Below are 21839 nucleotides of genomic sequence, written 5' to 3'. Positions count from 1 at the left end.
TCGGGTCCAAGTGAGGACACAGGGATGCCAGTTCCTATCCCTAAGGTGCCCTCATTAGCATCCCGGTGACGCATTCCCACAGGGAGCAGCAGGTGAGAGGCTCTGAGGCTGCTTGTTATTACCACTCACTGCAGAGCTTGACGTGTCTGCTGTCGCCATGGGGACCACTTCCGAAGCTGAAGAAGGCTGGGCTCCAGTAGGAGCTCCAGCAGTTGGGGCCACCAGTCATCTGTGGGGTATGCTTATCCTTTCTGAGCAAATCTGGCAGGGCAGCCTCAGTGGGGAAGGGCTGTCCCACTTCCCTGACCCCGTGCAAGACACACATGGAACACCAGGTCTCTCTTCTGGACTTTTCCTTCTCAGGATGCTTCTTCTTGGTCTGTTTTGTGGCTGCCTCTTCCTCTGCTCAATTCTTAAATGTTGGGGTTCTCCAGAGCTCTTCCTGTGTGACCTTGCCCACTTGTTCTCCCTCAATCCCCACCCTCCAATGGCTTCTTCCTTCTCTTGGGCTTTATCTGTACCATCTTCTCCAGACTTCTCCACTGCACATCCCTCCACCTCTCTGCTCTCTCCAGACCAGCCTCCACTTAGCAGTCAGAAGGCTCTTTCTCTAATATAACACCGTCCTTGTCATGCTCCTGCTTAGCCCTTGCAAAGCTCCCCATAGCCCAAAGGAGAAAGTATTCACTTGTACCACTTCTTATAGAGCCTGTGGGTGCTCTCCCTTCTCTCATCTCACCCTCAGCTCCACCCACTGTTCATTCCTCAGCTTCAGGGTGCTTGAAAGAATGTGACTGACGCTTAAAGGAAGGGCCCCCAGAGTCCACGCCCCTGGTGAAGAAGTCAATGAGAGGCAGGACTGTCACCTGAGGACAACCAGAGAGCTGAGCAGGTAGATGGCAGCTTCTTTGGGCCAAGGAGGTACATCTCCTCTCATGGGGCAGGAATTTGGGGGCAGTGACTGGTTTGGAGGTGCTCAGCAGCTTCAGTCTCTGCCAGAGAGCTGTAAATAGGGTTGCCGGAAGATGGCTGAAACAGGTTTTTGTTTGTTTTGTTTTAGCTTTGTTAGTTCACATGTCAGAGAATTCATTCTGGTAAAAGAAAAAGAAACACACATTGCAGCTTAGCACAGTTTGCCTTTTAAATAACCTGTCAGGGTGGGGAGAGCACCAGCATCTTGCCCTGTACCATCATAGCAATACTGTGGGGAGCTGGGGTTTGCTGACTGGGCCCTGGTGCTATTCTCAGTGCTCACTTGAGATTCTTATGTGGGTACTGGGGTCTTCTGTGAACTTTCTTTGGACTTCTCCCTGGCAGGTGAGGGTCCTGGTTGTACATGGAGGATGACAGAAAAAGCCAATGGCGTGAAGAGCTCCCCAGCCAATAACCACAACCACCGTGCCCCTCCTGCCATCAAGGCCAATGGCAAAGATGACCACAGGGCCAGCAGCCGGTGAGTTTGTTGAGGCTGGATCATTTCAAAGATGGCCTTGAGCCTGCTACTTCCTCCCAGCTCTGCCTCATTGTCACAGAGTAAACAATCCTTGGCTCAAGTGCAGACTCTAAAAGGACCATGGGATTTCTAGGTATCTTCTAGGAAGGGAGAGGGCTAATAGGAGATGAAGTATACACAGAAACAAACTAACAAACAAAAAAAAGCCTTCAGTCAATTCTGCTCCTTCCTCTGCAGGCCACAGTCTGCGGCCGATGATGACACCTCCTCAGAGCTACAGCGACTGGCAGAGATGGACGCCCCCCAGCAGAGGAGGGGTGGCTTCCGCAGGTGGGTCTCACCACTGCCCTGATACCATCCCCTCCTTCCCATGGGGCCTGTCAGATCATGGGGTCCTCTCAGTCCCAGGGGCCTTTCTAACAAGACCCCTAGGAAGCCCTGTTAGCCCTGCCCTAGCTCAACTTTTCTCTCTAGAGGAGGCTGTCAGCAAGTTTGGAGGGGCCGGTGGAGGTTTCTCTTCAGACTTGTTTGTGGCAGTGTCAGGAGGAGACTGTCTTCCCAGCAGAGGGGCTCAGATGGAGGGCTCCATGCAGAAATCAGAAAGCCTGAAGCAATCTTTCTCCTGACTTGTCCTCCCTCAGCACCATCTCCATTTTGCCCCAGAGACCCCATGTTTGTTCTTCAGAATCGACAGAAATGGCACCTCCTACAGGAAGTCTTCCCAGAGTAGCCTCTTCAGGCTGCTGGGCTGAGTCATGCCCCAGCCCCATCCCCTGTCCTGGGCGCAGGTCCTCTCGCCAAAGTGCAGGTCTTCTTTGCCTCACGCTCCCTCTCTCTGCTCTAGGATTGCCCGCCTGGTGGGAGTCCTCAGAGAGTGGGCTAACAGGAACTTCCGTGAGGAGGAGCCCAGACCTGACTCGTTCCTTGAGCGTTTCCGGGGGCCTGAGCTCCACACCGTGACGACACAGCAAGGGGACAGCAAAGGCGACAAGGACGGCGAGGGCAGCAAGTACAGCAGTCGAGCCTGAGGGACCGGAAGGGCCCCAAGCAGGCATTGGGAGGGCTTGGTGGGGCTCCTTAGACCACAGCCAGGGAGGCCTGCTGTGCTTTCCACTCTAGAATGTTCCTTGGTCTGTGCCCAAAGGCTTTCTAATGGCCAGTGGCCCACTGGCCATGGGATCCCCTGCTGGCTCCTCTCACCTTAGCCACTGATTCACAGAGCTCCTCCTGTTGCTCAGGAAGCAAGCGGCAAAGGCACGCAGATGTGGGTGGGAAGAGGCCTCAGCCAAGGGTGCAGAGGAGGGTACAACTAGAGAGCACTGTGGAGCCCATGTCAACCCCAGCGCCCATGTGAGTGCAGAGTGGGAGTGTGAAGATGCCATGCTGGGGGCTGCCTGGCTGGTGGTGGGGGGGAGGAGGTCCCGAAACAAGTGAGCATGACAGAGTGAGTGGGGAGGCCAGAGAAGGCAGGTCTGGAGGGCCTCTTCTTTGAGGAAGGAGTAGGCGATAGGGGATGTCTGGCCAGGCCGACATTCCCCACCTCCGGCCAGTAGAGGAAAAGCACTCCCGCCAAGGCAGGACCCGGCATCTGGAAAAGTGATCTGGGAGCTGGAGGCCAGACCAAACAGCAGGGCTGGGCAGGAAGCACACTCACTCAGAGCCCCTCTCTCTTCCCAGGAGGGATGTGGGGACCTGCCCTGAGCCCTCATCACCATGCTGTGTAAGACCCTCCCTGGGGCCCAAGGCCTGCCTCAGCGACAGCACTCTCCCTCATGCACCCTCTCGGCAAGAGGCCTCCAGAGGGCACAAGAGTCAACGGGCCCATGTAGGGTCAAAATCAGAAGAAGGGTGTTTCTTACCCACAAAGCTCTAGTTAGATGCCCAGTGCCAGGCTGTGGCTTCCTCATAAATGAGGCCTTAAGAAAACCCATGCGTCACCCTGGGCATCCTGCAAGGCACTGCATTTTCAGGGTCCTCTGGCCTCTGGGAGCCAGGGTGCTGCCACATCGGGGAGCTGGTTCCCAAGCCTGGTCTCTGTGTGTCTCCTCAGAAAGAAGTTTGAACTCTTTGTCTTGGACCCAGCCGGGGACTGGTACTACTGCTGGCTGTTTCTCATTGCCTTGCCTGTCCTCTACAACTGGTGCCTACTGGTGGCCAGGTGAGCAGAAAGTGGTCTGGGAGCGGGTGGCCTGAGCAACCTGGTCCAGCTCTGGACACAGAGCTCACACTACCTCAGTCATTCATTCTCCACAGATTTAACTGAGCACCTAATGGGTGCCAGTCTCAGTGCTCAGGGCTGGGGATCATCTGTGAACAAGGCACACATGGTCTCTGCACTCCTGGAGCCTGCAGGCTCGTGGGGACACTGACAGTGAACCTGAATATACCAGTGCCCAAGCCAACTTCAGGGACTGGAGGCAGGGAGCTACTGATACTAAAGAAAAGGCAGTCAGGGTGGACCTTTCTGAGAAGGTGGTGCCTTAGCTAAGACCTGAGTGATGAGAGAGGGTCTGGAGGACTGCAGGTAAAGTGTTGGAGATGCAGGTGCAGGAGTCGTTGGATGGCTTCGAGGGTGAAGCCCAGCACTATCTTCCTGCAGAGCCTGCTTCAGTGACCTGCAGAAAGGTTACTACATAGTGTGGCTGGTGCTGGATTACGTCTCAGATGTGATCTACATTGCAGACCTCTTCATCCGACTGCGCACAGGTAAGTGATAACTGGGATGCACAGGCAGGAGCATGACCCCTGAGTCCAAAGACTTGAATCCAAATTCTCAGGAAATCCCCTTGGCATGGTGTTAGCCTCAACTATCTGGCTGGGACACAGGCTGATGCCTTTCCCTCTTTGAATCTCAACTTCCCTACATGCTCAGTGAGTTTTGGATCTAGGGGTAATCTCTTAAGATACTTATGGCCAGCTATACTGTGTGAGCGTCCTATACCCTCCTTGGGAAGGAGGGTTCAGTGATCATATGCTCGTTCCTGAGCATTAGTCTATTAGGAGGGACAGGTACAAAGTCAGAGGTGATATACATTGGCTTATGTCTCCACTAGGTTTCTTGGAGCAGGGGCTACTGGTGAGAGACACAAAGAAGTTGCGGGACAACTACATCCACACCATGCAGTTCAAGCTGGATGTGGCCTCCATCATCCCTACAGACCTGATCTATTTTGCTGTGGGGATCCACAACCCTGAGGTGCGCTTCAACCGCCTGCTACACTTTGCCCGCATGTTTGAGTTCTTTGACCGCACTGAGACACGCACTAGCTACCCCAACATCTTTCGAATCAGCAACCTGGTCCTCTACATCTTGGTCATCATCCACTGGAATGCCTGCATCTACTATGCCATCTCCAAGTCCATCGGCTTTGGGGTCGACACCTGGGTTTACCCCAACATCACTGACCCTGAGTATGGCTACCTGTCTAGGGAGTACATCTATTGCCTTTACTGGTCTACACTGACCCTCACCACCATTGGGGAGACACCACCCCCTGTAAAGGATGAGGAGTACCTGTTTGTCATCTTTGACTTCCTAATTGGTGTCCTCATCTTTGCCACCATCGTGGGAAATGTGGGCTCCATGATCTCCAACATGAATGCCACCCGGGCTGAGTTCCAGGCCAAGATTGATGCCGTCAAACATTATATGCAGTTCCGAAAGGTCAGCAAGGAGATGGAAGCCAAGGTCATTAGGTGGTTTGACTACTTGTGGACCAATAAGAAGAGTGTGGATGAGCGGGAAGTCCTCAAAAACCTGCCAGCCAAGCTTAGGGCTGAGATAGCCATCAACGTCCACCTGTCCACACTCAAGAAAGTGCGCATCTTTCAGGACTGTGAGGCTGGCCTGCTGGTGGAACTGGTGTTAAAGCTCCGGCCTCAGGTCTTCAGCCCTGGGGACTACATTTGCCGCAAGGGGGATATTGGGAAGGAGATGTACATAATCAAGGAGGGAAAATTGGCAGTGGTGGCTGATGACGGTGTCACTCAGTATGCCCTGCTCTCTGCTGGGAGTTGCTTTGGAGAGATCAGTATCCTTAATATTAAGGGCAGCAAAATGGGCAATCGGCGCACAGCCAACATCCGTAGTCTTGGCTACTCTGATCTGTTCTGCTTGTCCAAGGATGATCTTATGGAAGCTGTGACTGAGTACCCTGATGCCAAAAGGGTTTTGGAGGAGAGAGGCCGGGAGATTCTGATGAAGGAGGGCTTGTTGGATGAGAATGAGGTGGCAGCCAGCATGGAGGTAGATGTGCAGGAGAAGCTAGAACAGCTGGAGACCAACATGGACACCTTGTACACTCGTTTTGCCCGCCTGCTGGCTGAGTACACAGGAGCCCAGCAGAAGCTCAAGCAGCGCATCACAGTTTTGGAAACCAAGATGAAGCAGAATAATGAGGACGACTACCTGTCAGATGGGATGAACAGCCCGGAGCCACCTGCCGAGAAGCCATAATGGCTTGGCCCAATTGCCCCTCCAGCCTTGGCCTTGACCCCAGGGCTGGAAGAGCTGTGTAAGTCCCCACATATATATGCATTACCACATCCCCTTGAATTCTCCCAGAAGCCTCTCTGCTGGAAGGTTTAGTGCTCAATCATCCAGAAGCCCTCCTCCAAGTCTGATTAACAGCTAATCTTGTGCAGGGCACAGACTGTGCTTAGCTCGGCTTCCAGAAACGTCAGCCTGTCTAAGTTTGAGGAAGGAAGAGAAGAGGAGCATCTCTCCAGGCTCTTTTGTGTCTAGTTACTTCCCACTTGGCTCTTTTCTAATATGTGTTCTGAATATTTCCATTTCCCTGCAGCAGTATGTAGTTCGAACACTAGCTGCAGACACCTAGCACGGGTCCCAGTATCTTTTTCCCAAGGCAGGCAAAAGGTGTGGAGGGGGGCAGGTAGGAGATGCTCACTTCAATTCCTACTCTGCTGATTCCTCTGTCTGCCTGCCAACCCAGAGTGGGAGCCCTGTGGTCTTCCCTGGACCAGGGGGAGGAGGATGCTCCTGGTCTCCAATCCACCCCAGGGCATGGAGTGAGCAACTAGCAGTTGGCCAACAGGCAAGGCACCTGGAGAAGGTGGTGGGCAGGAGTCTGGCCATCACCCCTCTATGCAGAGTGTTTCTTAGGAGGTGCTGAGGCTGATGGTGCGTGGATGACTCTTCAAGTTAACATCTGCAGTAGAGACATTTACAAGTTAATAAATTCCTCTGAACTCTTTGTGGTGATTGCTCCACTCTGCTATTAAGATTCTCTCCCTTTCTCCCTCCCAACCCATCTCTTCCCCCTTCTTTCTCTCTTTCCCTTACCCAAGACTCTGCCTGGAATCCCCTCTGCTGTTTTTTGCTGCCTGTCTAAGCCCTACTAGGACTTCCCTCATAGCTCAGTTGGTAAAGAATCTGCATGCAGTGCAGGAGACCCTGGTTTGATTCCTGGGTCAGGAAGATCCCCTGGAGAAGGGCTAGGTTACCCACTCCAGTATTCTTGGGCTTCCCTTGTGGCTCAGCTGGTAAAAGAACCCAACTGCAATGAGGGAGACCTGGGTTCGACCCCTGGGTTGGGAAGATCCCCTGGAGAAGGGAAATGCTACCCACTCCAGTATTCTGGCCTGGAGAATTCCATGGACTGTATAGTCCCTGGGATCACAAAGAGTCGGACACGACTGAGCGACTTTCACTTTCACTTTAAGCCCTACTGGTCCTTCTGTACTCAGCTCAGGTACCATATTTTGGGAGAAGGTTCCCTTGTCTGAATCAGCTCCCACACTAGGCAATCGTGAGTCTAGGCTCTAGGCTGCTCGTGAGTCTCAGTCCTGGCTCTTTATCACACGGTGGGGTCTGTTTTGATGCATCTGGCTTCCGCTGTGGGCTCTTTGCGGGCAAGGCCGAGACAACCTCGCTCACTGCTCTGCTGGCAGCATTGGAGACATGCCTGGCACAGAGGAGGCTTTTGGAGAAGTTTATTCACTCGGGTGATAAGCGAGCACATCCAAGCTCCTATGCTTGCATTTGCCAGCAACCACGTCTTTACAGTCATGCAGGCTATGTCTTGGGATTTGGGAAGTCTTTCCTGAAGGCATAGATACTTGAGTGGGTACCACCAGGTGATCCAGAGCCTGAAGGACAGTGCTAACTAGTGCAGAGGATCTAACTGCAGACTCGGGTGTCTCTGTGCATACCAGTTATCTCTCTCTATCTCTATTAATAGTGGTTCAGTACACACACAATTTATCCATAATTTTAACATTTGTCTTTGTTTTTAAAGTGTAAAATTTGGTACTGTTAAGTATATTTACATTGCTGTGCAACCAATCTCCAGAACTCAGTTCAAACTGTGAAACTGAAACTCGGTCTCCAGTAAGCAGCCTCTCCTCATTCTCCCTCCCTCCAGCTCTGGCAATCACGATCCTGATTTTTGTCTCTATGAATTTGACTGCTCTAGATACGTAACATAATGGAATCATATAACGTAGGTCCTTTTGTGACTGATTTATCTCACTTAGCATAATGTTCTCAAAGTTCATCGTGTTGTAAAAGGTGTCAGAATTTTCTTCTTTTTTTTCCATTTATTTTTATTAGTTGGAGGCTAATTACTTTACAATATTGTAGTGGTTTTTGCCATACATTGACATGAATCAGCCATGGATGGCTGAATAACATTCCATTGTATGGATAGACTGCATTTTATTTATCTACTTATCCATCAATGAATACTTGCATTATTTTCATCATTTGATTACTATGGATAATGCTACTATGCACATGAGTCTACAATTGTCTGTTCCAGTTCCTGCTGTCACATTTTGGAGTGTATACCTAGAAGTAGAATTGCTGCATCATGGAGCAATTCAATGTTTAATTTTGAACAGTATGGAACGCCATACTGTTTTCCACAATGACTACACCATTTGACATTCCCACTAACAGTGAACAAGGGTCCTAGTTCTCCATATCCTCACCAACACTTCTTGCTTTCTGCTTTTTTCTTTTCACAGTAGCCATCTTAATAAGTGTGAGTTGGTATCTCTTGTAGTTTTGAGAATCACTTCCCTGATGTAATTATTGATGTTGAGCATCCCTTTGTATGCAGCTGACTGGACCATTTGTATGTCTTTTGTAGAGAAATGTCTATTTAGTTCTTTGCTCAATTTTTAATTGGATTATTTCTTTTGTTGTTGTTGAGTTGTAGCAGTTCTTTATATATTATGGAAATTAGTCCAAACCAGTTATATTATTTGCAAATTTCCTCCATTCCATAGGTTGTCTTTTCACTCTGTTGATCACGTCCTTTGATGCACAGAAAATTCTAGTTTTGATGTAGCCCAGTTTATTTTTTCTTTTGTTGCCTGAATTTTGGTGTCACCATTTTTATTGGAATTAATTCTTTTAGCAAGACTTATTTTAAAATTTCATGTAATTTCTTGACCTCTTCTGTAGCTTACAGTGGTAAATCATAATCAGGGGAAAACTTACTTGCAGATATCTGAAACATGTTCTATGCCTAGGCCCTGGTCCCTAAGAGTGGCAGTGGCAGGGTGGCAGCATTTGTGATGGGCCAGTGTTCTCTGAATGCCCTCCCTTAGGGTATAGGACTGAAAGAAAAGGCTCTCCCCTTCACTTCCAGAGAAGCTAGGCCACTAGGAGTTGGAATCCCCAGAGACCCAGCCAGATGCTTGTCCAGACTCGCATGGCTAAGGCTGTGCTAAGGCCATCAGTTTCCACAATCTGCTAGGTCTGGAAGTAGATGTTAATTTTGTAGCCCTAGGATGACACTGGGCCCAGAGGCAAGGGGATGACTGCACTGAAGAATATGGCCTTGGTTTCTGCAAGACATCTGCAGCATTTCACCCTCAGTCCAGCACCAATGGGTACCTGATTTCCAGTCCACATCAACCAGGTGAACATTGCATTTTGGATCTGGTTTTCCCCCCGGAACAGCAAGTGACACATCTGGGTCACAGGGGGAGCCCACCGGTTTGAGATGCAGACTTCAGGGCTCTCAGCTCTCACTTGCTTCCCCACTTCCCTTTCCCCAGACCTCTTCAATTTTAATCACCAATTTTTTTTTTTTTTTGTGGTGCCTTGAATGCCTATGTTCTCTTAGATGTCTAGGATTTTTCTCATGCTGTTCCCTCTTCCTGGATCAGTCTTTTCTGCCTTTTCTTCTAAGACTCAGCTCCTCCTTCTCTGAGCCTTCACAGACTCAGAACCTTCAAGGCGAGACCCCCTTGCACCCAGACTGTCAGTGACTGTTTGGCAGTTGGTCTCTTCTCATCTAAACACAGTTTAAAGTGAAAGTGGCTCAGTCGTGTCAGATTCTTTGCAACCCCCTGGACTATACAGTCCATGGAACTCTCCAGGCCAGAATACTGGAGCGGGTAGCCTTTCCCTTCTCCAGGGGATCTTCCCCACCCAAGGATCAAACTCAGGTCTCCTGCATTGCAGGAGGATTCTTTACCAGCTGAGCCATGGAAGCCCAAGAACACTGGAGTGGGTAGCCTACCCCCTCTCCAGTGGATCTTCCCGACCCAGGAATCGAACCGGGGTCTCCTGCATTGCAGACGGATTCTTTATCAACTGTTCATTGAGAAGAGGATGAAGGAGCAACAGCAGGAATATCTGTGCAGCTTGGGGGCGTGTGAGCATGTGAATGTGTGTATATGGGCACCTATGTTAAGCCCCATGTGGACGCTGCTATGAGCACCTGGGTGTGGACCCTAGGCAGTGTTCCTCTCTGCGCGCTCCGTCAGCCTGCCCAGCCCCCTCCTCAGTTGCTCTCTCTGTAACAACGTGACTGTCTCCTGCTTGTCTCTGGCCGCCACCCCCGCTTCTCTCCCATAACTGGCTGTAATATAAGAACTGAAGTACATTTTCCATTATGTGTCGTTTTTATTCAGCACAGTCTGAAGTTCCCTGCTCTTAAAAAATGTTTAAATTGGAATGTTTTTCTTTTCCTCTGAACATACCCACGAAGGTAAATTGCCCTCTTGGTATATGGTCATGAATTTGCTTTTCTCTGCGTTGATGACCTATAGAAAACAGAAGCCCTTTCTCCTGCCCACCACTTTCCCTCCCCTTTCCGTCTGACCCTCAGTGGCTCCTGCCTGGCTTGCAGACTGCCGCCCCCACGTTGGCCCAGCCCAAGTCCCAGACTCAGCACTATCTGTCCCTCAGTCTGGAGCCTAAAGCTAGTGCGATCTCTTGCTTTCTTCTCGGGACCGGAAGAGGTGTTGGGGGGCGGTGGGCAAGGTAGAAGCTTCCCCTCTTCTGGAAACGTTGAGCCAGGAAGCCCCCGGTTCACAGAGATAAGGAACCTGGCCACCAGAGGGCGCATGGACCTCAGGAAAGGGTGGTGGGCTCTTCTCTGTGAACCCCTAACCAAGCAGAGGGCTGAGGGGTGCCCGCGGAGGTAGCTAGGTGGCTCCTCACGGAGCCTCTCTGAGTTGTAGGACCACGTCGGTCTCCCTGAATGCCCTGCTGTGATTCCTTTAGATGCCCTCAGATGGTCCTGGGTTTCAAAGCCAATGGTTCTGTCCAAGTCTGTGTGCCAGGTGCCCAGACCCGGCTAGAAGCTGTGTATAGAAGGAATATCAGGGTTGAACTGCAAGGGGGCCTGGTTGTTACTATTTTAATGTGTATTCAGAAAAAATACTACTAACCCACAAAACACTCGTTGTTATGGATATTATTCCTTAGCATGGACCTAAAAAAAGAGAGCTGATTTAAGACTGATTTAAAGGATTACATTAACAACTCTTCCAATGACCCATGAAGGTGAAGCATGGATGATGGTGTTTCAAGATGAAGACGGTCATAACTCACCTCTTAATTACTTTTCTCCAAGCCAGCTTTCTCCCACCCTTCCCACATCAGTCATGAAATGTACACCGTTTCAGTTGCTCAGGCCTAAGCATTGGAGCCATCCTGAACTCCCCTCTTTGTTTCATCCACCATATCTGATCAGCCTGGAAACACTCTCTACTTTACTCTCAAAATAAAATCAGAATCCATGCACTTCTCCCACCTCCACCAGCCCCACCTGAGTCTGGGAAGCCGCCAGCTCTCTCCTGGATGGCCAGTCACCTCTGCACTGGTATCCTTGTTGCCACCCTGAAATCCACTCAGCTAACAGGGAGTGCATGTAGGCAGGCATGGGGTACCATCTGGTCCCACCGTGAGCAATGGCTTGCCATACTGGCTGTGGGTTCAGTTGCAGGTCACCTCCCCCTGGCATGGACAGAGCTGCCAAGGACTAAATGATTTTGCTTCTTAGTCTGCTTCGAGGCAGACATCTCCCTAGAAAGACAAGCTGATTTAGGGCCTGACACCAGCTAGCCTTGATCAGAAGGTGATGAAAATGCATCTCTAGCTAAAAGGTTTGCTAAGCACAAGTCCAAACAGGCTCAGTTCTCTGGTTGGAACTAGGGCCGTGCCTGTGGAGGGCCTGATAGTGGCCCTGGCCTGGGAGCCCAGGAACATGCTGGGGACCTGGAAATATCTACCTTTGGAAAGCTGGAGTATACCACAGCGGGGAAGTTGAGGAAGAAGATGCTGTCTTTGTTTCCAATCAAATCATCCTTTCTTGGCTTGGTGAGGCTCTGTCCTTTTCCAGAACCTTCCACTTAGTTGTACACACGTGACTCAAACTGGGCAGTGCTCTAAGGGGGTATGAGCAAGTTGCTGTTTTGTCCTCCATGGACAGATTTGTCCTGGACCTGAAATTTGCCTAGGGTCTTGAAGGATGCAGAGGAGCTGTCTGGGCCAGCGAGGTGACATGCCAGGTCCAGGTTCAAGGTGCTAATGGGGGAAGGATGCTGAAGAGCAAGGCACGAGTCCCAGTCTGTTGCCGGAGTGGTGCATGAACCCAGTGAATTGGGCTCCACAGACCCTAGAATTAACTTGGCCTCACTGGTTGAACTTGGACAAGTTTCTTCCCCTTTCAGGCTCAGTTTTCTTTTCTTTTTTTGGGGGGGGCCTCAGTTTTCAACTTATTTTAAGGAATGCATTTCTTAGGGCCCCCTGCAGCCCTTCTGGGGGTGGGAGGAGAATGGGTTTGTCTTATTTCCACTCATACCCTTGCATCACTCAAATTTGTCAAACAGCTAACATCCAGGCAGACTTTCAGAGTTGCCAGTTTCTACAGATCAATGTATTTAATTAGATGGGTTTTCTTTTTTCTCTTTTATTGAATTGAGTAAGCAAATAAAATTTGGGCAATTTGTTATTAGGTCATTTAAATGCCAACTGAGTTTCATAATCTGGACTTGTGCCACATCCAAGTCCTTCCAATTTCTTTCCGGAGGGGCGGACTCTGAAGCCAGCTGGAAGAGTGGGTATTACTGGGTTCTGTAGTACTCCTGAGGGTCTGAGTACCTGCAGTCTAGCCGGACTCTCTGTTGATCTAAGAGTGCAAGCTGGGTGGTTAGAGAGTTTAGGGCTAGTGTTGGGTGGGGGCAGTGGTGACATGGTAATAATCAGATGTTCTTGGCGTTCTCCATGAACAAAGGCTTGCCTTGAATCTGCAACCTCTGTTTCCTTATCTGTATCACTAATAAGTTCTCTGCAACACTCTAGTTCTGGGGAGGTGGAACTGCCCCAGTCCCACCAAGGTATAGCTGGTCCCTCCAGTGCTGGGAGGAGACAGCCCTTGGGACCCAGGTCTTGGAGGCCCAGCGAGGAGCGGTGGGCAGGAGGCTGGGATCGGGACGGCAGCCGCCTGGGCTCGGCCTGAGAGGTGCCGGGTCTGAGAGGTGCTCGCTGGCCAGGCTGCATTGGGCTCAGGACCGCTCGCCCTGCTGCTGTTCCACCTCCGGCCATAAGGCAGGGTGGGGGCGCTCTCGCTCCACCGATGGAGCGCGCCGCGGCGCTTTCCAAGCCCTTGGCCACCCTCCACGTCGCGGGAACAGTTTTGCTGGTCCTGGACTCCCGGGAGCATGGGCACCTCAAGGCCCCCGGGCGAGAAGGGGTTTGGGTGCTGAGAGATGGGCAGCCGTAGGCATCGAACATGGCAGGAGGAAGGCCTGCCTGGGCACCCGCCCTAGGTCTCCACATTCCCATCCCCTCTTTGAGCCTCGCCCCTCGCCCCTTCTCTCCCTCCCTGTCGACACCCCCTTCCTGCCGAGGAGAGGCAGGAGGGAGGTAACCGTGGGTCATTCCCCTGTGGGATCTGCTCTGAGAGGGTGAGGCTGGGGTCACTAAGCCGCCTTCCTGGCTCCTGCGGCCCAAAGAGTGAGCAGGCAAGTCTGTAGACAGGCTGCCCAGACCTGTTGAACTCAGAGAGGCTGTGACAAGGCGTGACAGGCGTCCCGGAGGCAATGGTTGGAGGGCTCTCGTAGGGGCCCGGGGACAGGCATTCGGGGCATCAGGCTTGGTAAATAACATTAGCAAGGCGACAACCCCGAGCAGGCAAATTGGGAATGCAGACAGGGCTTGGTGACCATGCTGGCTGTCTGCCTGTGAGTCACCTCTGCCAATCAATTCATCGCACAGCACTTGGATGGGCAATGTGCTTAGAAAGAGAGGCTGAGTGGAGCCTTCCCTGCAGACCATGGAGCTCTCTGGGGTGCACCATGGTGGCCAGGAATGCGGCCTCCTCCTGCTGGGCACAGAAGCCACTCAGGGCCCTTGTCATTTCCCTACTTGCCCTTTTTTGCAAGGGCTGGTACGGGTTCCCCAGTTTTCAAGTTGAAACTGACCTTTCCTAAAGCTACCCTGGGTTGGGGGGCTCCAGGGATCCCCCAGCCCCGCTGAATCGAGTCCCTTCTTGGGGCTCCATCTCCTTGTCTCTGTCGAGTGCTTGGTGCAGAGTAGACGCCAATGAATATCGGTTGTCAAAATGAAGAAACCACTGTATTTCTCTGTTTTTGATTATAACAAACAGCATAATTTATTTATTTAAATTTTTTTTTAAGTTTTATTTTTTTTGTTTGTTTTTGACCGTGCTTGGCTTTATGTTTCCTTCTAAACCTAGGAAATTAATGGATGGCCCTTTAGGAAACAAGTGGGTGTCCAGTGTATACATAGCACAGAGTGGTTTCAGGAGATAAACCAGTTTTGCGCAGATGTGGGGTGGGGGCAAGGGCCAGTGGGGTGGCAAACAGGGTCTGGGAAAGAGGAAATTTATCTGCAGAGAGTCCCGGGAACACAGCTTATTTCACAGGCTCTTCCTTCCTGTGCTTCCTTTTCAGTTCTGACCCTGTGAAACAGAAAACAGCTTTCCTTGACCCAGAGACAAGGCAGGCTGTGACTGTGGTGTGCAGACGTGCTGAGAGCTAATTGTGCCCACTACGGGACAGCTCCGGCACTCTCCACAGGAGATCTCTGTGGTGTGGGCAGGTCAGTGCCCTGGTTGCTGAGGGCATGTGACCTGGAAGCTGCTCCCGAGCCCCCTCCCGCCTCTACCCCCAGTCACAGTGGCCCCCTAACCCAGGTTTCTGATGGGTTGTTTACCTAAGTGCGGAGATAACATCCGAGCCACATGGAGAAAGCACTAATGGGTGACATTTGAAGATTCTGAGCTGAATCTGCCTGGAATTTGATTTTTGCCTCTTTAAAAAAACAAAACAAAACTTTCCACTTTATATTTTCAAACCTTGCCGTGTATTGAGTCATTTCTTAATGGCACATAAATCCTATCCATTAGTTCATATTTGCCTGTTATTTCAAGAGGATATTTTTTTAGAGCCAGTGACCATAGCTAGTTTTGTGTCATGCCCTCCTCACATTTGGGGACATGTAGTCCTTTGGGCTCGTGGCCCTGCAAAGCCACAGCTTGGAGCTGGAGAGAGCTTTGCCCTGCTATGCAGAGGAGTGGGGGCTACAGGGGGCGGCCAGCTGTGAAGCATGCCCCACACAACTGGGTTCTGCCTAGCTTCCATTGTGAGGCTCACTGGGGCATGGAGGGAATTGCAGGAGAGGTCAGACTGTGGCCAGTTCTGAGTGGAGGAAGAAAGAAGTGGGGAAGGAGAGAGGGAAGGAAGGGAGAGGCAGGAGACTTCTGGTGACTCATGGCCCTGGTGATGACAGCTGGCACAACTTGACTTCTTCAGAAGCCAGGCAGCACCCAATACCCAGCGCTGAGTGCACACCTCTGCAGGGTGGTGGGGCTCACCCCAAGGGGAGGGGTGGTGCCAGTGTCGCTCTGGAGTGGAGACACTTTTGGCGGCTCGTGAACGTATGCTGGTTTTACTCTTGGGGAATGCCACGGTGTCTCCCGGGAGCCTGGCCAGCTGGCCATGGTCACATCCTTTTTGAAATGGGTCTTCACAGGCTTGACCGGTCATCCCTCACACCCAGGTCCCAGGTGCCACCTGAAGTGGTACTCCCCTGCCTTTAACCCTCTTTGGCTTTCTTTCCCTGGATCTCTCTCCTCTGCGTCTCCGTCCTCCCTTCCTTTTTCTGCCAGGTCCTTCTCTTCTGCCCGGGCCCTGCACCCCTTGCCATCTTTCTCCCATTTCTCTTGCCCCTCCTCCCTCCTCTCCTCTTTCTCCCTCAATAGCTCTCTTGCTGTCCCTGCACCTTCTGGCCATTCCTCTGCCTCTCTCCTGCTCCTTTTCTCTCCTTCCTTCCTTCTTTCCCCCTTTGCCTCCCTCCCCCTCCTTCCTTGTCTCCCCCAAGGCTGCTCTCCGCTCCTTGCTCTTGTCTTCACGCCTGTTTTCCACTCCTCATCCTGTCCTTTTTCTCCTTTTCCTCCCCATCCCTTATTCCTCTCTGCATCTCTGGCCTCAGAATCCTTTACCCTCGTCTGCTCGCCTTTGGTCATTCTTTCAGAAGCTCTCTGCCCTCCTTTCCCAGCCTCTCCCCTCCTGCTCCTCTCCTCTCATTGTTCCTGCTACTCTGTGTGGGTCTCTCTCTGCCTTCCACCATCCCTCCTTCCCTCCTCACAGCTCTTCCCTCCACCATCAAACTCTCTTCATCTTTCTTCTCTCCGCCAAGCTGCCCGTCCAGCTCCTTCTTCCTGCCCTTTCGTCTCTATTTCTCCCAGCATCCCAAGTGGCAGGACCCGGGGAGCAGCTAAGCCCTCCCCCACCCACCTAACTGTCCTAAGCACTGCCTCAGGGACACTCACTGGGACACAGGGGAAACAGCAAACCCTGGGAGTCAGGCAGGAGGGGGAGATCAGCTCAGAGCTCACGTGCCATATGGGGCTGTTGATGCTTGTAGCCCAGACAACGGGGAAGGGGATCCTTGAAGGTTGCTGGGTTTTAGTGGGTTCCTAGTCATTGTGCCGTCAGTGGGAGTTGCTTCTGATGGGCACCCCCAGAGACGAGCCATCTGTGCGGGAGCACAGTTGAGCTGCAGGCAGATCTCGTGTAGGATGACCCTTTTGTCTCTAGGATCCTCCCTTGGGTGGATGGCCTTCCATGCCAGCCTCTTCCCCTAGGGCTGGGCCATCCTTGCCCATCACCTACATCCTTAGCTGCCCGTTGCCCCTGCCTGTATCTCTTAGCCCCGAGGCCCATGTCCTGGCCCTCCATTTCCCACTTACCTCGTCCTCTGCCTCCGTTCAGTTTGCTACCATGTCGATCTGCTTGCAGCCGGCCGTGGGGCAGTAGGGGATGCGTCCTTGGGAAGCTACTCCCTCTGCTGTCCACCACAAAGGAGGCAGTGGGGGATGGGGGGTTCCTAAAGGTGGTGGGGGCCCTAGAACAACCCAGTCTCGAGCTCTGCATCAGAGCAGGAAAAGCCGTGGACCCCTACAACTACACTCCTAGCCAAACGAGGATTCTGCCCTTCACAGAGAGCCCCCCGGGGCCCAGGGGAGCTCCTGTGGACGTAGCTTACACATCACCTGCTGCGTGCGTTTCTGTCTTTGTGCCAAGCCCTGCCAGAGGACAGTGGCAACAGCATTCTGTCGACTCAAGAAGGACCCAAAGGAGCTGGGGTGGGGGTGGCTGCACAAACAGTCTCAAGCCTCTTGTACAGGAGACACTGAGGGCCAACTCGGGCCTACACCTAGGCTGTCCAAGACCTGGGGCCAGAATCAAATCTAGGGTGACACTTGGCAAGCCTGGGCCTCGGGGTCCTCATGTTAAACAGAGTAACAGACTTCCATGGTCTTTCGGCTGGGGTAGGCGCCTTTTTCTTCAGGCCCTATATTCATACATGTGTGCTTTCACTGAAGCCTCCCATTAACTCAACAAGCTGGTTTCCGGTTTTGCCCCGACAGTAACCAAGGTGTAGGACATTTAAGTGATCCATCACAGATGTGCGGCGAGTAAGTGGCAGAGTCAGACCTGGCACATGGGTCTACTGTCTCTGCGTCCCCTCGCCAGCTCTGTCAAAGTACTTCCTGTTGGAGGGCCAGGGCTCCAGCACTCTGAGCTCTTGTCCACCAGAAGCAATTGGATGAATGAAAAGGCAAATCCAAGGGGTCAAACCTCCAAAGCCTTGAAGGGAGGGGGTGGCTTTTTGACCGTTATTTTCTTTTCATCTCTGCTACAAGCTGGGTGGCAGGGTACTTTGCCCAAGGCATTGTGTGTTTTATCATTGTTTTGTGGTAGCAGAGGTTCTGTAATGTTTACTTAATCACTTGCTGTTCCCGTTGCCTGCATCCTCTGCCCTCAATCTGTACATTACCAGCTTCTTCTTGACATTCAGTCCTCAGCTTAAATGTCACCATGTTTGGCCACCCACTCTAAAGTGGCCATTTAGCCACTCTGTTTCATCATCCCATCTTAATTTTCTAGCCAGCACTGCTTGTTTCTATTGTCCTCCTTTATTTCTTCCTTTGTGCCATCTCTCTCTCTCTCTCCTAACTAGACTGCCAGTTCTGTGAGTGCGAGACCACATCTGGATTCCTTTTGTACTCCCAGGTCCTGGCACTGTGCTTGGCACCCAATAGGGGCTCAATGAATAGTTGCTATGAAGCCCAGGGAAGCAGGGACCAACCTTGTCTATGAGAATTAGGGAAAGTATTGAAAGATGGTTAGGAGCTGTCCAGGCAGAGAGACAGGACCAGACATTTCTAGTAAGAGAAGCACACATTAGAATGCTAGCATTACCAGCTCCAGCCTTGATCTTCTGCAACCTGAGGTTCCAGACTTGAACACCAAGACCTTGGGGAGGGCTGCTTTCTTAAGCACCCTGAGCCCCAGTAGTACCAGTGAGGGAACTGCAGGGACCTCCAAACAAATATAGAGCTGCCAATGCCCGTCTTATTGCTGTTCAGTCACTTGGTCACGTCCGACTCATTGCGACCCCGTGGACTGCAGCACGCCAGGCTTCCCTGTCCTTTACCATCTCCCAGAGCTTGCTAAAACTCACGTCGATTGAGTTGATGATGCCATCCAACCATCTCATCCTCTGTCGTCCGTTTCTCCTCCTGCCTTCAATCTTTCCCAGCATCAGGGTCTTTTCTGATGAGTCAGTACCTGTCTAAAGAAAGGAAATGTCCTCAAACCTCTCAGCAGCTTGTCCTATAGCTTTGAAGTGTCCCACTTTACCAGAGCTGGCCCCTCTAAGGTCATCTCTCAGCAGGGTGAGGATGAAAGCCCCTGGACATGCAGCCTAGTGCATGGATGTGAACCTGCACACACATGCTATAGGTTCAGAGCTCTGTCCTGTGTCTGAGCGATGGACTCTGAGCTCTGGCTTTTGACCAACCCCCTGAACTGCATGCCTTTCAGTCATTGTTTTGACATCAAGAGGATGACCAAATCTTTAGCAAGCCCTGGGGAAGAGGGTACGGATTGCGATACTGCATCCAAAAGTCCCAAGTCACAGAAATGGAAATTGGCTGCCATGTCAGGAAAGTATAAGGGAGAGGAAATTGCCTTGTGAGCAATTCTGCATATGGTCATAAAAATCCTCAATAATCCTTTACACCGGTGCGGCTCTCTATCAGGTGCTGAGTACCTTCCCATACATCAGTCCACCCGAGCTTTGCCATAGCCTGTGAGGTAAACAGGGCCAGGATTAGCTCCCCAAGGAGGCACTGGCCAAGCTAGGGCCAGAAGCCAGGCATCCTGCCCCAAGCCTAGGGTACTACTATCAATTTTGCACAGGCCCTGGCCCAGGCCCAAGAGGTCGTTGTGCTGCAGTGGGGCATCTGGCCTTGAGCACCAATGGACTGGAGATAGGGTTTTGGTTAGGAGAGTCAAGGGCAGTGAACTGCATTCTAAGGAGCCCTGAATGGCTGATTTGTCTTCCTTTCTGCTCTTCTGCCCTGCGTTTTTTTTGTTTGTATTGAGGGAAAATTCACATAGCATGAAGTTCATCATTTAACAATTTTAAAGTATACACTTCATTAGCATTTAGTACGTTCATGGTATTATACAACCATTACCTGTGTCTAGTTCTAGAACATTCTGGCCACCCCAAAAGTAAACATCACATTCATGAAGCATCCATCCCCAATTCTCCTCTCCCTTCTTTTCACTTAAAAAAAAAAACCAAAAACAAAAACCTTATTACTGAGATTTATTTGTGGACTTTGGGTGTAGAGAGTTGAATTAAATGCATATCTCATTTCAGGGCCGGCTACTAAAATCACCTATGGGGTATATGAAGACCCCTTCTCCTTTTATGTCTTTTCCCTTTTATTTCAGATCCTCACCTCTTTTCCTCCCTTTCATGGACACCCACTCTAATGCATTTGAGATGCATCTCTGAATATGTATGTGTTCTTGTAAAATATAGTGTTGTTTTGTGTATGTGTTCTTAATTTGCATAAATATTATTGTGCTATAAATCTTGTTCTGTTTCTTGCTTGAAAAAAAAACAGCACTATAATTTTGAGATCACTGTATGTTGCACATACATCTGGTTACTTCAAACTGCTGCTTAGAATTCTATTTATACTATCCATTTTCCTGTGGATGGAAAAATGGCCTGTCCCCAGTTTCATGCCATGGCCCTCCTTGGACATGTTCCAATGGTACTTGCATTGGGATAGACCCCCAGATGTGGGCTCAGTGGATCACAGAGTACACATGTACTTAATGCTACTAAGCCCTGTTGGTTTCATCTCCAAAAGAGTAGGTCAAGAAAGAACGAAATAGTGCCATTTGCAGTAACATGGCTGGACCTAGAGATTATCATACTAAGTGAAATGAGTCAGACAGAGTAAGACAAATAACATGATATCACTTATATGTGGAATCTAAAAATAGGCTACAAATGGACTCATTTACAAAATAGAAATAGAGATACAAATGTAGAAAATAAACTTATGGTTACCAGGGACTAAGGTGGGGGAGGGATATATTGGAAGATAGGGATTGACATATACACACTGCTGTATATGGAATAGATAACCTATCCTATAGCACAGGGAATTCTACTCAATACTCTGTAATGACCTATATGGGAAAAGAATCTAAAAAAAGAGTGGATATATGTATACTTGATTCACTTTGCTGTATACATGGAACTAACACAACATTGTAAATCAACTACACTCCAATAAAGATTATTTTTTTTTGCATTTAGTTCATTTTTATTTTGGATTTGTACAGTTTTTAGATACATGTCCTTTTCTCAATTAAAAAAAAGTAATTCTGTGAGGTAGATATCATTATCCCTACTTTTCTTTCTTTTTTCAAAAAAATAATTTATTTTAATTGGAGGATAATTACTTTACAATATTGTGGTGGTTTTTGCCATACATTGACATGAATCAATCATGACGGGTGCACATGTGTCAAAAGGTAGCTCAGCTTATAGTCCCACCAGGAGGGCACGGGGGCTCTGGTTTCACCTAGTCCTTGCTGACATCTGGTATTTTTGAACTTTCTAATACTTTCCAAACTGATAGGGGCTAAGAGAATCTTATTGTATTTTCCAATTTCCTTATCCTTGATTACTAGCGAGTTTGGGCATCCACCCCCAGGTTTATTGGCTATTATGCAAGTTGCTTGTTTAAATACTTTCTCTGTTTTTTCTTTTATTTTTTAAAAATTTGAACTCCTATCTTCTTTCTGAATGATCCCCTCTTGTTGGTTTGGTTTTAGACATCACATATATATTCACCTCTTGGTCATTTATTTTTTTATTCCCAATAATATCATTTTATGAATAGAAATCCTTACTTTTATTTAATTGAACCTATCAATTTGTATGGCTTGAAGGTTTTATTTTCAGTCTGATCCCTGTCCTCTCCAAGACCTAAAGGTATTCTACATTTTCTTTCAATACCTTTTTGGTTTTACCTTTTATATTTAGGTTTTTTAATCCATCAGAAATCACTTTTTATTTGTGGTGTGACGTGAGAATGCAACCATTTTTTCAGCACTATTTACTTAAAAACCCTTGTTTTGCTTATTGGTTTGTTGTTCCAACTTTAACATATATATTAAATTGCTATTATTTTCCTTGGGATCTGATTTTTTTTCTCCCTACACCAGTACATATTGCTTTTTTAAAAAATTGCTTTAACTTTGTATTATATCTTAT

General features: G+C 49.8%; 1 protein-coding gene across 1 annotated transcript; it reads left to right on the top strand.

The window, feature by feature from the left end:
• The first annotated feature begins 1332 nt into the window (after nucleotides 1-1332).
• CNGA2 (cyclic nucleotide gated channel subunit alpha 2) lies at nucleotides 1333-6070 on the top strand. Its single transcript, XM_043459352.1, has 6 exons — nucleotides 1333-1453; nucleotides 1691-1783; nucleotides 2298-2462; nucleotides 3504-3611; nucleotides 4053-4159; nucleotides 4507-6070. The coding sequence occupies exons 1-6, from the start codon at nucleotides 1344-1346 to the stop codon at nucleotides 5907-5909; spliced, it is 1986 nt and encodes a 661-aa protein (XP_043315287.1). The 5' UTR covers nucleotides 1333-1343; the 3' UTR covers nucleotides 5910-6070.
• Nucleotides 6071-21839: the final 15769 nt, after the last annotated feature.

Source organism: Cervus canadensis, chromosome X (assembly GCF_019320065.1).
Source record: "Cervus canadensis isolate Bull #8, Minnesota chromosome X, ASM1932006v1, whole genome shotgun sequence".
Lineage (NCBI taxonomy): Eukaryota > Metazoa > Chordata > Mammalia > Artiodactyla > Cervidae > Cervus > Cervus canadensis.
Note: the sequence above shows the minus strand (reverse complement) of the source record. Positions and strands in the feature narration are given on the sequence as shown.

What these genes read in the sequence shown, in the direction of transcription:
- CNGA2 (XM_043459352.1), top strand. Translation starts at nt 1,344, where the DNA reads ATGACAGAAAAAGCCAATGGCGTGAAGAGCTCCCCAGCCAATAACCAC. An exon ending in GACCACAGGGCCAGCAGCCG is followed by an intron (nt 1,454 to 1,690) that starts GTGAGTTTGTTG and finishes CTTCCTCTGCAG; the next exon opens with GCCACAGTCTGCGGCCGATG. An exon ending in CTTCATCCGACTGCGCACAG is followed by an intron (nt 4,160 to 4,506) that starts GTAAGTGATAAC and finishes TGTCTCCACTAG; the next exon opens with GTTTCTTGGAGCAGGGGCTA.